Raw genomic sequence first — 16,159 nt, forward strand, 5'->3', positions numbered from 1 at the left:
GACATAGGGATAACTTCAAATATTTGAAAGGCTGATCATTAGAGTATCTGAACATCCTGTTATATTCTGGGTACCTCAGAATAAAGCACCAAATTTTGAGTCAGAAGACCTGGGTTCAAATCTCAATCCTGTTATTCACTGCCTTGGTAACCTTGGGCAAGTTACTTTTTACCATTATGGGTCTCATTTTTCCCAATCATGAAATTATTGAGTTAGATTAGACGGTCTCTAAGGTCACCTTTAGCTCTAATATGCAGTGATTTGATTCTGCCACATGAAAGAGGGATTGGATTTAGTCTCTGTTATTCTAGAGAACTAAGACCATTGGGTAGAATTTACAAGACTGGAGATTTGGGTTCACCATAAATAATGGCTGCTTGACAAGGTGAGTTGTCATCTAATTGTTATCTACCAATCAGGCGGCCAGGTGGCCAATGGATAGATCAGGAAGACCAGAGCCCAAATTTGACCTTATTAGCTTACTACACTTACTAGCTGTGTGACTCTGGGGGAGTCATTGAAGCTGTCTACCTCGACTGCAAAATGGGGTTAATAAATAAATCAGGGTTGTGTTGAGGATCGAGTCAGATAACGTTTGTAAAGCCAGGTAAATACTAAGTACTTGTTTCTTCCTTCCCCATGGATCAATAGATAACGATGTGACAACTTCTTTGTCAGTGGCACCATCACCATTGTAAGAGATGACCTCTAAGGTCCCTTCAAACTTCTAAGATTCAGTGATTTTTTTTTTTTTTTAGGAATTTATGTTCCTGTTTCTCCTTTACCTGTTTCCCTTTTCCCATTCCACTACCTTCTACAATATCACCTATTACCTCGTCTCTTTCTATCCTATTCCATTTTCCGCAGCTGGGGGGGGGGGGGGCAGGAGTAACCGTATTCTTCCCCATCAGCCCAGGCACCCAGTTTTCTTTTCTCTTGGATTCCTTTTTGTTTCATTGACTGACTCCCTCGTAGCTATAAAGGGAGTCACTTGGGAGCGCCTCTGCCCCCGATCTCCCAGCCACTTTCTTGCTGTCATCTCCCTCGCTCCCCCTCCCACCCTGCCAAGGATAGGATAGGTCTTCATCGTTCATCTCCCCCCCACCCCCCAATCTCGCGGAATCTCGCGACAGCTTCCCGCCGAGCGGACCCGTGCCTCGGTGGCCTGGAGCCGCTGCAGCAGCTGCAGGAGCAGCGGCAGCGGCAGCGGCAGCAGCAGCAGCAGCAGCAGGAGCTGCAGCGGACGCGGCTGGAGGGGGTCGATCCCGGATGCTCCAGCCTGCGCCTCGAGGGCGTGTGTAGCCTCGAGGGCGTGCGTGCCTGTGCGCGCGGGGGCGGCCTCTGCAGCCCTACCCCCAGCCCCAGGCTCACCCCCCCGGAGCCCCCGGGCTTTAATGCACAGACGCTGACTCGACCTTTGCCACCCCTTGCCTCCGCCCCCTTCCTCCCCTTCCCGATCGTAGCCCAGCCCCGGCGGAGCCCGAGCCCGAGCCCGAGCCGGAGCAGGAGCGGAGCCTCCCCGGCAGGCGGAGCCGCAGGAGCAGAAGCTAGAGCCGCTGAGCTGCGGTTTGGAGGGCTGGGGGCCGGGTGGCTGCCGCCGCCGCCGCCGCCGCTGCTGCTTCTTCTTCTTCTTCTTCTTTTTTTTTTTTTTTTTTTTTTTTTGCAATTTCCACTTGGAGGGAGCAGGAAACACGGCGCAGCTGAGCGCAGCCAGGCACGATGCAGCAGCAGCAGCAGCCGCCCCGGGGTAGCAGCAGCAGCGGCAGCGGCAGCACCAGGAGCAGCAGCAGCACCGGCAGCAGCGGCAGCAGGAGGCCCTGAGAACCAGGACGAAGCCAGAGAGGGGCCAGCTCCTGTCTCCACACCCCACCCCCGGCGCCCCCCACCTCGTGGGCCCCCCCGCGCACCCGGCTCTGGGGATCTCCTGCCCCCCGCTCTCTCCACGCCTCGCTCTCCGCCTCCGCCAACTTTCACGCTGTTTCTGCTGCCCAGCCCGGCTTTACACCCATGGGTGAGTGCCGGAGGGGGAAGGGGAGCGGGGCAGCGGCTAGAGGGGGAGGAAGAGATCCGGGGAGAGGGGAGCCTCGCCACCCACCCCCAGCCAGGTTGGGAAGAGGTGGGGAGGGGAAGAGGGGAGGCTCTTCTGACTATGCCTCCTCCAACTTTGTGCCCCCACCCCGGTTGTCTGCCGACATGTCCCCCTGTTGGGTCACGGGGTTTTTGTTCTGGGGGTGGGTGAGCTCCTGCCCACCTTCGTTATCTCCACTGCTGGCGAATTCGGGAGATGCACAAGTTAGAGAGAGGCAGACAGAGAGAGAGACACGGAGATGGGGGCGGGGGGGGGGAGTGAGCCCCCGAGCTGGCAGTTTATCCAAGGTTGCCACTCAGCCCCCTTCCTGGAGCTTGTCAGTGAGGGGGCTGATGCGCAAATCTAGGGCATTGCTTTAGTGATCGAGACTGAAACCCACACCCAAGCGTGCCCTCTCAGGGTCCAGCCTGGCTGCCGGGAAGGCACACACGCGCCTGAGCAATTACACCCAGGCAGCGGTTTTTGCCTTGTGGCTTGGGGAGGGGGTCCGAACACGTTCGCGCCCACAGACAAGCTGCGTACGGTCCGGCGATCGCTGTGTATGTAGACAGGAAATCCGAGTGGGCGTAGGTGGGCTTTGGCATCTCCGGCCCGAAGGGGGTGCGGAGGGGACAGTTGCGATGGGGAGGAAGGGGGCTGCACAGCCTGCCCCTGCCCCCGAAGCGGGGTGGACAGGTGGGTAGGTGGGGGTCTTTGGAAGGTGAGAGGTGAGGGAGAGGGGAGGTCTCTCCTTGAAGGTGGGCTCCCCATCTCCTGGGTCAGCCAAGGAAGCGGTCTTTAACGACCCCACTTAGGAAGTATGGGGAGCTGAAACTGACAGCTCTGAAATCCCAAAGGTCTCCAGGGTCCTCAGTGTCCTTCTCCTGTTAGACGTGTCTGAGGAAAGAGGGCGGGGAATGCTTTGCGGTTCTCTTTTTGCTGGAGGACCCCGGAGAACTGAAGGAAGATGCATTTTAGGGAGGATGAGGGGGGTGTGGTTCACTTTTTTTTTTGGAATGGGCGGGGAGAGCTTCCCCCATCCCTCCTCCTCCCCCACTTTTCCTGCCTTGGAAGCATTCCCCTGCTGGCTGGTGATGGAGCGGGCTTAAATACCGAGGAAGCTAAGCCTCAGCATGCTGTTGGCCATTTAAACCCCACGCTGGCTGGCTGCTTCCACCCTGGGAGGCTGCGGCAGCTTTCAGAAAAGGACAGCTCTGGGAGCGCCTCGTGTTTGCACCCAGTCCCCCGGAGATGGTTCGAATGAATGAATGAATCCTACACAGAGGGCACAGGGTTGTTGGGGGAGGGAGCTGTGTTTGACGGTGGCATCGCTGACTGCTCCAAAGTGTACCCACAGGCTGCCAGCTCCTGATGGGCCAGTCTGGGATCTGATGTAGCATATGTCTGTGGAACGGCATCTCTTTGTGTACAGTCAAGGCGTCTGAGTTCTCTCTGTCTCTGTTGCTGAGGCCACTATATTTGTCGCAAAAAAAAAAAAAAGGAATTTTAGAGCTGAGAACCTTATAGATCATCTAATCCAATTCACCTCATTGGATAGCAGGGGGAAACTGAGGCTAGCCCCAGATTCCCTCTGTTTCTCCAACAGGGCAGTCTCATCACACCAAAAAAAGTAGTAACTACCATATTTTTGCAAGTGATTTTAAAAACCCCATTTTTGTAGGTTGAAGGTTGAAACAGGTTTATGTGTTTTCAGTGCACTCAATGAAGACTGCCTTTTATGGTAGCAACAAAACATTTAGGCACATAGTTCGCCCTTTTGGCACTGAAATCTTCAGCCCAGCTTGGTGGCTCAGAGGGAAATAGAAAAGCACTTGGTAGAGGTGGTGCCTGTTTAACTGATCGTTGGAGATTGTGTTTGCTGAGATGGGCCTATCCAACCCGTTGTAGTTGTTCAGTCCGGTCAGACTTCTTGACCCCGTTTGGGGTTTTCTTGGCACAGATGCTGGCAATGGTTTGCCATTTCCTTCTCCAGCTCATTTTACAGATAAGGAAACTGAGGCAAAGGCCAGATTTGAACTCAGAAGGTGAGTCTTCCTGATTCCAGATCCAGCGCTCTAACCGCTTCCCTGCCTAGCTGCCCTGATAGTAATAATGACCAACCTCTGTGTGGGGCTTACTGTGAGCCAGATGCTTTACAATTATCATCTCATTTGGCCCTCACCACAGCAGTGGGAGGTAGGGGTTATTATCATCTTCATCTTACAGATGAGGGAACTGAGGCAAACTGGAGTTAAATGACTTGCCCAGAGTCTGTCACACAGTCTGAGGCTAGATTTGAACCCTGGTCTTCCTGACTCTCGGCCCAGCTTTCTGTCCAGTGCTCAGATACCTCGCTCTTTCTTTCTTCTGTCATGGTATGATTCTGGGCCCTCTTAGGTTACACGACTTTAATCTCATTTAAACATCTGAATTAGCTGTAGGTGATGATGAAGTGGGGCCTATTAATTGAAGATGAAAATTTAGGGACGCTGGTTCTATATATTTTAGAGAGGGTAAGAGAAGTGTCAGGAAGGCAAAAGGACAACATAAATTACGATTATTTTATTACTATCTAAAGTTACATTTCAAGGAAGAAGATAAGGAAAGGATAGGCCCCCGGCTTGGGGCAGACAGAGAGGAAGCAGAGCCATTTAACCCCAATTTGACTTAGTTTTTTCTCTTTACCTTCTGATTTGAAAGGACAGAACAAGCATAGTTGAGAGCAGATTGAAGTCTGGATCTAGGCAAAGACGTAATAAAATAACACTCAGCCCAAATGAACAGCATCTAAGATCACAGAAAAGTGAGTTTGGAGACTAGAAAAGATACTTTTGAAATGGAAAAAAGGCAAATACCTCTTTAAAAGCAGGGGAAAAGAGGTTTATAAAAATTACTGAACCTGACCTCGTTGCCTAGCAAAATTCTCGATGGATTATTCTAGGGCAGATGGATGAATGTGAATGAACTAAAAACATTAATTAAGCATTTAGTAAAGGGCAGGGGACACAAATATAAAAAGCATGACGGTCCCTCAAGGAGCTTATGTGCTGATGGGGGAGTCCATCTATATAATGGAATGGTAACCAGCAGGGAGACTTTTGATTAGGAAGGTAATAAGGATAAGTGGAGTCATAGAACAATTGGTTGTCATATCCTTTTTAAGAATAGAAGTGTTGATTGATTTGTGATTTCTTAGAAAGGGAGACGGTGATTACTGGAAACCAATATGGGTTCAGTAAGAAGTCATATCAAACTAAGCTCGTTTCTTTAAAAAAAGTACCGCTTAATTATTAGAGTAGATGTTATATATTTACTTTTAAACTAGGAATTTGACCCATATCCATGCTGTTCTGATCGATAAGTTATAGTACTTCTTGGTGGGTTTGGGACTCGTTGATCACTCAGAGAGCGTCCTCCCTGAAGGAAGTCTCTATTGTCATGCCGGATAACTCTGCTCAGCCTTGGCTCATTGAACATTTTAGACAGTGATTTAGATGTAGATATTGAAGGAATGCTTATATCTGAAGGCAAATTAAAAACAACCACCAAGAAACCATCAAATGGCCGTTGCATGACACAATCAAGATCTGAGAAGTTCTTAGGTTGTAAGACGGGGCCAAGTTTTACGTGCTTATACATAGGAAAAAATAAATGTAATGTTGCAGCAGTTAGGTTTTTTTTAAATCACTCGCAAAAATATGGTAGGTATTACTTTTTTGTGTTAATAGAAATATGCCGTCTAGACCTAGAGGGCACTAATCCTTCTTTTTCTTAGAGCACATGTGGAGTTCTAGGCACTATGTTTTGAGGGAGACGTTGACAAACTAGAAATAAAGGAGGAGCAGGAGGAGGATTGGTAAGGGAATCTGGAAACTGTCATATGGGAAACAGATGAATGAATTGGGGTTTTTGGCCTAAAAAAAGATCAAGTGTGTGATAACGGTCTTCAGCTAGTAGAATGATTAGACAGTTCTGCCCAATTAGTGAAAGTTACAAGAAAACAAAGATCAATTTGAAAAACATAAACTTGCCCAAAAAATAGAATTGTCTAAAAAGTAAGTGGACTGTCTTTAAGAGTTACTAAGTTGCTGGAAATATTTTAGCAGAAGCTGGATGACAGTCGTTTATGTAATCCTCCTACTAGTTGTGACATCGCATTGGTGGCCACTAGACCATCCTACCATGGAAGTCCTCATGGGGAGTTGGAACAGTAGGAGAAACATTATCCTAAAATATCAAGGTGGAATGCTTCAGAAGATGCATATCATACCCTGATTTGGCCTGTACAAAATGTCATTCACTAAGTTAAAAGTTGCTTAATAGAAATTAAACAGAGGGAAATGGGAACGATACAGCTTTCGATGCTGTTGACCACCCACATGACCCACATCCCTGTGTCCAGCCCTGAACTTCAATCTTGCATCATCACCTGACTGCATAGAGGAGGTAATATGGTAGTGTAGAAAAAGCACTGGTTCTGGGGTCAGAGGGCATGGATTCCAGTGCTGCCTCGATGCTTTTTTGGTGAGTGTTGGATAAGCCACTGAAATTCTCTGGGCCTCAGTTTCTGCATCTGTTAAAACTAGGGGAAGAAGCTTGGATTAGATGTCCTCTTAGAGGTTCTTAATCCTTTCTCGTGTTGTAGAACCCTTTGGAAGACTTGTGAAGCCCAAGGGCAGCTCGGTGGTAGATCATTGGGCCTGAAGTCAGGGAACACTCATCTTCCTGAGTGCAAATCTGGCCTCAGACATTTAGCTGTGTGACCCCGGTTAAGTCACTGAACCCTGTTTGCCTCAGTTTCCTGATCTGTAAAAGGAGATGGAAATCACTCCAGTGTCTTTGCCCAGAAAACTCCAAATGGGGTCACAAAGAGTAGGACACAAATGAAAGATGACCAAACAATAACAAGAAGCCCCTGGGTCCCCTCTCAGAATTATATCTTTTAAGTGTATAAAATAAAATACACAGGATTACAAAGGAAAGCATTTCTTTTGAAATAAAGATGTAGTTTTTCCCCGTCGAGGTTCTCTGCCTTGGATGTCCAGGTGAAGAGCTCCTTTTCCAGGTCACAGATCTTAGGACCTGTGGTTCCTCATCGCCTCTAGGATCCAATAGAAAATGTTCTTTTTGATACTTAAAGTCATTCAGTTTTGCCCCTTCTTATCATTCCTGTTTTCTTTACTGTTGTCTCTTCCCTGTGCTTTCCTCTCCAGCAAGGCCTGCCTTCTTGCTATCCCTTGCGTTGGAATTCTCCGTCTCCTGACTCGGTGCCTTTTTGGTGGCTGTGTCCCATGGCTGGAACGCCCTCCCTCCTTACCTCTGCCTGCTGGCTCCTGTCGGGAGTCAGCTCCAATCCCACTTTCTATGGGAACCCCTTTCCCAGTCCTCCCCACAGCTAATGCCTTCTTTCCCATCTACTCTGTCCTCTAGAACTTGTACTTAAATCCTTTTTCTTATTGTCTCCTTATTAGAACGTGCACTCGATGTGTGTTTTGGGCTCTCTTTGTATCTTTAGGGCATAACACTATTCTGGGTACACAGTAAGGGCTTAATAAATGTTATTGGCTGATGTATCTCCCCTAGAATTTTCCTTAAGCCTCTCAAGTTCCACGTATCTAAAATGAAACTCCTTATCTTCCTTTTTTAATTTATTTAATATATTTGGTTTTCAGCATTGATTTTCACAACAGTTTGAATTAAAAATTTTCTCCCCATTTCTACCCTCCCCCCCACTCCAAGATGGCATATATTCTGGTTGCCCTGTTCCCCAGTCAGCCCTCCCCTCTATCACTCCCCTCCCCTCTCATCCCCTTTTCCTTTCCTTTCTTGTAGGGCAAGATAAATTTCTACGCCCCATTGCCTGTGTATCTTATTTTTTAGTTGCATGCAAAAACTTTTTTTTTGTTTTTGAACATCTGTTTTTAAGACTTTGAGTTCCAAATCCTCTCCCCTCTTCCCTTCCCACCCACCCTCCCTAAGAAGTCGAGCACTTCAACCTAGGCCATGCATGTATCATTATGTATAACCCTTCCACAATACTCATGTTGTGAAAGGCTAACTACATTTTGCTCCTTCCCAACCCTTCCCCCTTTATTGAATTTTCTCCCTTGACCCTGTCCCCTTTCCAAAGTGTTTGTTTTGATTACCTCCACCCCCATCTGCCCTCCCCTCCATCATCCCCCCCCCTTTTATTTTTTTTTATCCTCCTCCCTCTTCTTTCCTGTGGGGTAAGATACCCAACTGAGTATGTATGGTATTCCCTCATCAGGCCAAATCTGATGAGAGCAACGTTCACTCATTCCCCCTGTCACCTGCCCTCTCCCCTCCTCCCACAGAACTGCTTCCTCTTGCCACCTTTATGCGAGATAATCCACCCCATTCTATCTCTCCCTATCTCCCTCTCTCAGTATGTTGCTCTCTCATCCCTTAATTTCATTTTATTTCTTTCAGATATCTTCCCTTCATCTTCAACTCACCCTGTGTCTGCTCTCTCTCTTTTACATATATATATATATGCATATATATAATATAAAAACACACATATATATACATACATACACATGCATACACATACACATAGATACATACATACACATTCACTTATATATATACATAAACATATATATGCATATTCCCTTCAACTACCCTAATACTGAGGTCTCATGAATCATACATGTCATCTTTCCATGTAGGAATGTAAACAAAACAGTTCAACTTTAGTAAGTCCCTTGCAATTTCTTTTTCTTGATTACCTTTTCATGCTTCTCTTGATTCTTGTGTTTGAAAGTCAAATTTTCTATTCAGTTCTGGTCTTTTCACTGAGAAAGCTTGAAAGTCCTCTGTTTTATTGAAAATCCATATTTTGCCTTGGAACATGATACTCAGTTTTGCTGGGTAGGTGATTCTAGGTTTTAATCCTAGCTCCATTGACCTCCGGAATATCGCATTCCAAGCCCTTCGATCTCTTAATGTAGAAGCTGCCAGATCTTGGGTTATTCTGATTGGGTTTCCACAGTACTCAAATTGTTTCTTTCTGGCTGCTTGCAGTATTTTCTCCTTGATCTGGGAGCTCTGGAATTTGGCGACAATATTCCTAGGAGATTTCTTTTTGGGATCTATTTGAGGAGGTGATCGATGGATTCTTTCAATTTCTATTTTGCCCTGTGGCTCTAGAATATCAGGGCAGTTCTCCTTGATAATTTCTTGAAAGATGGTATCTAGGCTCTTTGTTTGATCATGGCTTTCAGGTAGTCCAATAATTTTTAAATTACCTCTCCTGGATCTATTTTCCAGGTCAGTGGTTTTTCCAAGGAGATATTTCACATTGTCTTCCATTTTTTCATTCCTTTGGTTCTGTTTTATAATATTCTGATTTCTCATAAAGTCACTAGCTTCCACTTGCTCCAATCTAATTTTTAAAGTAGTATTTTCTTCAGTGGTCTTTTGGACCTCCTTTTCCATTTGGCTAATTCTGCCTTTCAAGGCATTCTTCTCCTCATTGGCTTTTTGGAGCTCTTTTGCCATTTGAGTTAGTCTGTTTTTTAAGGTGTTGTTTTCTTCAGTGTATTTTTCAGTATTTTTTTGGGTCTCCTTTAGCAAGTCATTGACTTGTTTTTCATGGTTTTCTCGCATCCTTCTCATTTCTCTTCCCAATTTTTCCTCTACTTCTCTAACTTGCTTTTCTAACTCCTTTTTGAGCTCTTCCATGGCCTGGGACCAGTTCATGTTTTTCTTGGAGGTTTCTGTTGTAGGCTCTTTGACTTTATTAATTTCTTCTGTCTGTATGTTTTGGTCTTCTTTGTCAGCAAAGAAAGAATGCAAAGTCTGAGACTGAATCTGGGTGCGTTTTCGCTGCCTGCCCATATTCCCAGCCAACTAACTTGACCCTTGAGTTTTTCAGTGGGGTATGACTGCTTGTAGATTACAGAGTTCTATGTTCCACGTTTGGGGGGGAGGTGCCAGCTCTGTCACACCAGCACTCCTCCTTCCCCAAGGACCCCCAGTCCAGACTGGGCTTAGATCTGCGGCAGGCTGTGCACCCCTGCTCTGATCCGCCACTTAATTCCTCCCACCAGGTGGGCCTGGAGCCGGAAGCAGCAACAGCCATAGCTGCCCCACCTCCGCTGCCCCTGGGGCTGGAAGCCGAACCGCTAACTCCTTCCACTCCCGCAGCTTTTCCCACTAACCTTCTCCGCAGTCTTTGGTGTTTGTGGGTTGAGAAGTCTCGTAACTGCCGCAGCTCACTGATTCAGGGCGCTAGGGCCCCCTCCGCCCGGCTTCTGGTCTGGATGGTCCACGCCGCTCAGGCTGGGCTCTGCTCCACTCCGTTCCCAGCTCCCAGCTCCCAGCTCCGAGCTCCGCGTGGGATAGACCTCACCCAGAGACCATCCAGGCTGTCCTGGGCTGGAGCCCTGCTTCCCTCTGCTGTTTTGTGGGTTCTGCCGTTCTAGAATTGGTTCAGAGCCATTTTTTATAAGTTTTTGGATGGTCTCGGTAGGGAGCTCACACTATTCCCTGCTTACCAGCCGCCATCTTCGTCTTATCTAATTCTATTCTCTTTGACACATGATACATTCTGGGTAAACTGAGTTACCTTCCATTGCTCAAGTCAAGATCCTATCTTCTATCTCTTTGAATGAATGAATGATTAAACATGAAGCGCCTACTATGAGTCATACTGGCTTACTGTGGGGCAGATACTGAGATAAGCAATCAATGGTGATGCGAGTACAAGTAAACAAGATGGACACTCTGCCCCGGGAGGCTTCATTCTAATTGAGGAAAGTAACACATAAAGAAGAGCTGAAAAGAGAGTTTGGAAATGGCCAGGACGTAAGATGGAGGCCTGGTTCTTGCCAGAATAGGCACCTCTTGCAAAAGAGTACCTCTCAGAGCCCAGTGTCTGAGGGACAGAGCCGAGGTTCCATTGGGGTGGTGATGCCAAAGGTGAAATTAGGGCTGAAGAGCAGGTGTTCGCTCAGATTGTTTCCTACACGCTGAATGCACTTCCCTCATCCTCCTGGCCTGTCTGCTTTTTAATGCTTGTCTTCTTCACCATTCATCTCAGGTACCACCTCTTCCATGAAGCCTTCCCTGATGCTTGCTGTCTTCCGTTAATGCTCTTTCCTGATCAGATTTTCCATATACTGTACGTATTTGTGGGTGTAGCTCTGCTTCTCCCCTTTTCCCTCTTACTTCATTTTTGTGTATGTTTCCTCAATGCTTTGTATTTAGTAGGTGATTAATAAATGTGCATTGAATGTGAGGAAACTAAAGCGGTCCTTACTGCTGTGTGATTCTATCGAGAGCTATCAGAACTGGCGGAAGCCCTGGTGTGCGCTCTGTCTACATTTCTGAAATTTAAAGACGTCATTTGTTATTAAAAGTTAACTGGGAAATGTAACTCAGAAGAGAGAAGAATCTCCCAATTTCATTGCTAGATACAGACTCAACCTGAACTCTCTTGGCTTTTGTGCTAAAGTTATGGGCCTGCCAATGTATAAAATGGTGCTCATAGCTTTGTTCCACAAAGGTGGGTGGAAATCTACCCAAAATAAGATTTGTCAGATTTTAGAAATCAGAACAGCCCAGCACAGGCGTTCAGTTGGTTTTTGGGTGGCCCATGCTACGCTGGTTTAGTTCACCATCGCAAGCGTAATTTTGTCCCAAACGCTACAGGTAATATTTTTAACAGATTAATTCTACCTTTTATGGAGGAAAGTCCAAAGACATTACTTTTCCATGTGGACGAGAACACTGCAAACAACTTCTGGTTTGGCAGGCTGTGCTGCAAAAACTGTATTGTGCATACCACAGATGGAAGAGTCTCTTTAAAATCAGAAAAGTAGGCTTATCTTCATTCATGTGGCACCTCAGTGTTCTCCTTGTATCCCTGTCTTCATCAGTGTGGCTATCAACAGGGTCAGTTTTTTCAACTTAGAAAACGATTTTCAGTGTGAATATCTAATTTAATTCATATGTGTGTGTGTGTGTACATTATATATGTACATATATATACACACATGTATGTATTAGGATGGTGAGAACAGTATCTTATTGAAGACAATCTGCTATTTTATTAAGCCTGAGTAGCAGCAGTATTTGTGATAAAATGGGTATTTTTTTATTTGAATAGGCTTTTGCAGTTTATTCAGTTTATAGCTGGGCATACGAAGCTTTAGGTCCTTTTTCTGAAATGCAAAACAAATAACAGAAAAGTGTTGGTATTGAAGATTCAGAACTTCATGATCTACAGATTTACATAATCTATTGGTTTAGAACTTATGTTTCTTACATAAATATATACGGGATAATTTTGTGTTAAGAGAGCAGAGAGTAAGGCTTATAGAAAACATCTTGGTCGGATAGAGCCAGGTCTTTTATCTCTCAATGAAATTGGTCATTAATGAAATGACCCGTTACTTAGGTCCAGAAAATGTGCCTGTTGGGTTTTCTGGACAGATGTTTACACTGCTAGACACAGGTCTTATCCACTTAAGAGGTACCGTTACACCGCCACATCTATGTATAACAGAAAAGACTTGCTGACTGTACTCACTAGATAGGACCGAATTCTAGAGAAGATGAATTTAAATAGTCCTTTGGTATTTTTTGAGATGCCTGATAAATAAGTCTTTGGTGTCAGATGACCTAATTGGCCCTCAACTTCATCCTGCCAAAACTTAGCCTTTTTAAGTTCATTATCTCACTTCCTTTATGTTTAATCAGCTAATTTCCCCTCAGGCAACTTTAAGAGTATTTGAACCATTAACTCATATTCCTCTCTTCTGTTCAAGTAGGGGCATAGTAGAAAGAACACTGGGTTTGGAATCCTTTGGCCAATCTTAGCTTGATCAACTCCATGAACTATGGTTAGAACATAGTTTTATCTTCTCCCTCCCTCTCTCTTTAGAAAGGACTGACCTATGCAGGGTTTTTTTTTAAGTCCCGTCCCATTATCAGGGTTTACAACATACACACAGATGCACAGTAATTATTGGTTCACGGTGATGATACATGCTTGGTCCCATCATGGCGTAGTTGGTCTTAGTCATAGAAGCTGCTTATGGGTGGCATGGTACCAGCACTCAGGCTCTCTGTGCTTGTTGTTTATATCCTGCCGGCATATTTGTGAAGCCCACTTAGCAGTTTGCTAGGACTAGGTCTTGAAAGCCTTCTATGGTGCATACACTTGTGAAGCCCACTTAGCAGTTTGCTAGGACTAGGTCTTGAAAGCCTTCTATGGTGCATACACTAGTACATAAAGATGAGCTGATGCGCAGGAGGAGGTAATATGGACACGAAAGATTTCAAAGCACAAAACCACTCACTGGGACTTCTTAACTAAACTGCCAGGCATTCAAATTCTGCTTCAGAAAGCTCAGCTCTGATGGGCTGGCCATGTTGTCCAAATGCAAAATGTATGCTTGTCAAAAGGACTATTTTATGGACAGCTCACGCAGGGCAAGTGTTCACATGGTCGTCAGGAGAAGCGAAAGAAGGACACTCTCAAGAACTTTGGAATTGCTTGTGTGACATGGGAGACATTGGCACAGGACCACTCAGCATGGTGTGCCCACATCAGAGAAGGTTCTGTGCTCTATGAGCAAAGCAGAATGGAAGTAGCTCAAAAGAAATTTGAGATGCACAGATTTAGAGAATCCACCCCAAATGTTCACACGGACTATTTGTGCCCAACCTGTGATAGAATATTCCAAGCTCGCCTTGGTGTGGTCAGCCACAGTTAGACACTGTAACTTGACTCTAGCATAGTGATGCCATTTTGGTCCTCTTCATGAACGAAAGACAACAACCAAGCCTTAAAACAGCGTCAAACTAGTTCTTCTGCAGATTAATGATTCCTATTATGGAGCCATCTTCTCAACCAATGAAAGAAGAATAAACCTATTTAAGCCTTGGTACTTTTGACCGGCTTCTTCCCAGTGCCAACAATGGTGACCTCATGTTTTGTCACTTCATCTCTAGATTCCCAAGTTGTAAACCTAGAAGGCAGGGCGGAGGCTTTGAGTAATCCAAGTCCTAAATGGGGTTCATTCTTCCATGTCTGCAGTGTTGCATTCTCCTGGAGATTTTTCTTCCCTGCACTAGCCTTTGGGACTCTCTTCTTGGCCTCCTTCCCTTGTCCTGGTCCCAACATGTACACTGACTTGTGAAGTTGTACAATCTTAGAGCTCAGAAGGACCGTTTGACCATCTTATTTAATAGATGACGAAGCTGAGGTAATTAGTGGCAGAGCTATAGGCTGAACTTCGATCTTTCTGTACACTACCTCCTGTTGCCTCCTTAGTTTTCAATCATGAGTTTAAACACGTTCACCCATTTTTATTACTTTAGGATCAGTCAGTCTGCTATGGGACACATATGAGAGAAAGCCCAAGCATCCAGATTGAGATTCCAGTTAGTAAAAGAAAGGGGGAAAACGTACATTAAATAAGTGTAGGAAAAGAGAAAAATAAATACAATTTAATTCTTTCCAATTTTTATTTCAGGGTGACTGTTTCTTTTTTCATTCATTCTGTTTATGGTAGCCAGGTATCATGGAAAGAGGACAGTATGTAAAGGTGAAGGAGCTAGCTGGGTTTGAGTGCTAGCTCTGCAGATTTGAAAATTTCCATAAATTAATCCATATGTTGTTAGGCTATGGGCTATAGATATTGGTTAAGGTAAAGACTGTACTGGTCTTTGCATTCCTTCAGTCTCCTGATGACTGATTTGACTGCGACTGCAGAGGTGGTGTTGTAGGTCCACACATCACTAGCTGCTGTTTTCAAACAGGTTCCGAAATGCTGGATGGCTTGCCTCTTCCTTTTGGTGTTACCACAGAAGGAGCAAGTATACACGTGTACAAGCATGCAAGTCTGTTCTTCTCGGTGCTTTTAATCACATTGCCAGCAATTGGATCCAAGCTTGGAGAATCAGATTTTCTTCTTACCTCCGACTCTAGGCAAACAAGAAAGCAACAAGCATTTTTTTTTAAGTGACAGGCACTGACTGTACTAGGTTCTGGGGATGCAAAGAAAGGCAAAAAATGGTTCCTGCCTTCAAGTAGCTCACAGTCACATGGGGGACCACATGTAAACAACTATGTGTATACACGTAAATGTTTACACACAAATGCATGGACACATATGTATACACACTCACAAAACACGTTCGAACATGCACACAGTACAAAGTACATGTATGTATTCATATCTGTGCTTGCTTATGTATCTGTGTACATATGCATAGTTATGCACGTGCATGATAAATTGGATTAATATCAGAGAGAAGGCACCTAGCATTAAAGGGGAATTATGAAAAGCTTACAGATGATGGGACTTTAGCTGAGTCTTTGTGGAAACTGGAGAAGCCAGGAGGCGGACACAAGGAGCGAGGGCCTTCCAGGTATGGGGGAATGGCCAAGGAAAATACCTGGAATGGAGAGAGTGTCTTATGCTGAGCTCATTGTCACTGGCTTGCAGACTATGCTGAGCCAGATAAAGTATAAGAAGACTGGGAGGTAGAAGAGGGCCGGATCATGAAGAGCTTTGATTGAAGTACAGAGCATTCCACATTGGATTCTGGAGGGGATAGGGAGACATTGCAGTTTATTGAATGGGGGGGGGTGGCATTGGAGGAGAGCACTGATTACTGAGAGAGATCAGGAAAGATCTGGTATGGGACATGGCACCTGACCTGAATCTGGTCAAAGGACATAAAAAGCTTTTTCAAAAGAAAAACCAAAAAAAAAAAAAAGAAAAGAAAAACCATATTTAAAAAAAGAAAATCTATGTGAAAAAAGCATACCAGCAGCCATATGAAAAAAAAAAATCCAAGTCACTAAATAATATAGAAATGAGTTTTTATTTTGTCTCACCACGAATATGTTAAGCATAAGTCAGAAGTAGTCCCTCCTGGAGGCACTGAAACACTTGTATAGTGATGAATTGGGTCATCCATTTTCATATGCAGGGTCTTCAAACGGATGTTGTTTGCAGCTCCAGTTCTCAAACTAGATGTTTGGTTTATTTTAGTGAGCACCTTTCTTGTTAGGATCTCCTTGCAAATCAAAGTGATATTTGCTGAGGT

The 16,159-nt window shown here is 45.1% G+C and overlaps 1 protein-coding gene across 3 annotated transcripts in view; it reads left to right on the forward strand.

Moving 5' to 3' along the window:
- The first annotated feature begins 1,103 nt into the window (after window positions 1–1,103).
- SH3KBP1 (SH3 domain containing kinase binding protein 1) overlaps window positions 1,104–16,159 on the forward strand; it is a 455,989-nt gene continuing 440,933 nt past the window's right edge. The window contains exon 1 of one of the 3 annotated variants that reach the window (XM_036745610.1): window positions 1,104–2,011. In XM_036745610.1, coding sequence (XP_036601505.1) covers window positions 2,008–2,011 — 4 coding nt within the window. In that variant the 5' untranslated portion in view covers window positions 1,104–2,007. The remainder of the gene's footprint in view (window positions 2,012–16,159) is intronic. The other 2 variants (XM_036745608.1, XM_036745609.1) reach the window with 2 other exon arrangements.

Source organism: Trichosurus vulpecula, chromosome 2 (assembly GCF_011100635.1).
Source record: "Trichosurus vulpecula isolate mTriVul1 chromosome 2, mTriVul1.pri, whole genome shotgun sequence".
In the NCBI taxonomy this organism is placed as follows: domain Eukaryota; kingdom Metazoa; phylum Chordata; class Mammalia; order Diprotodontia; family Phalangeridae; genus Trichosurus; species Trichosurus vulpecula.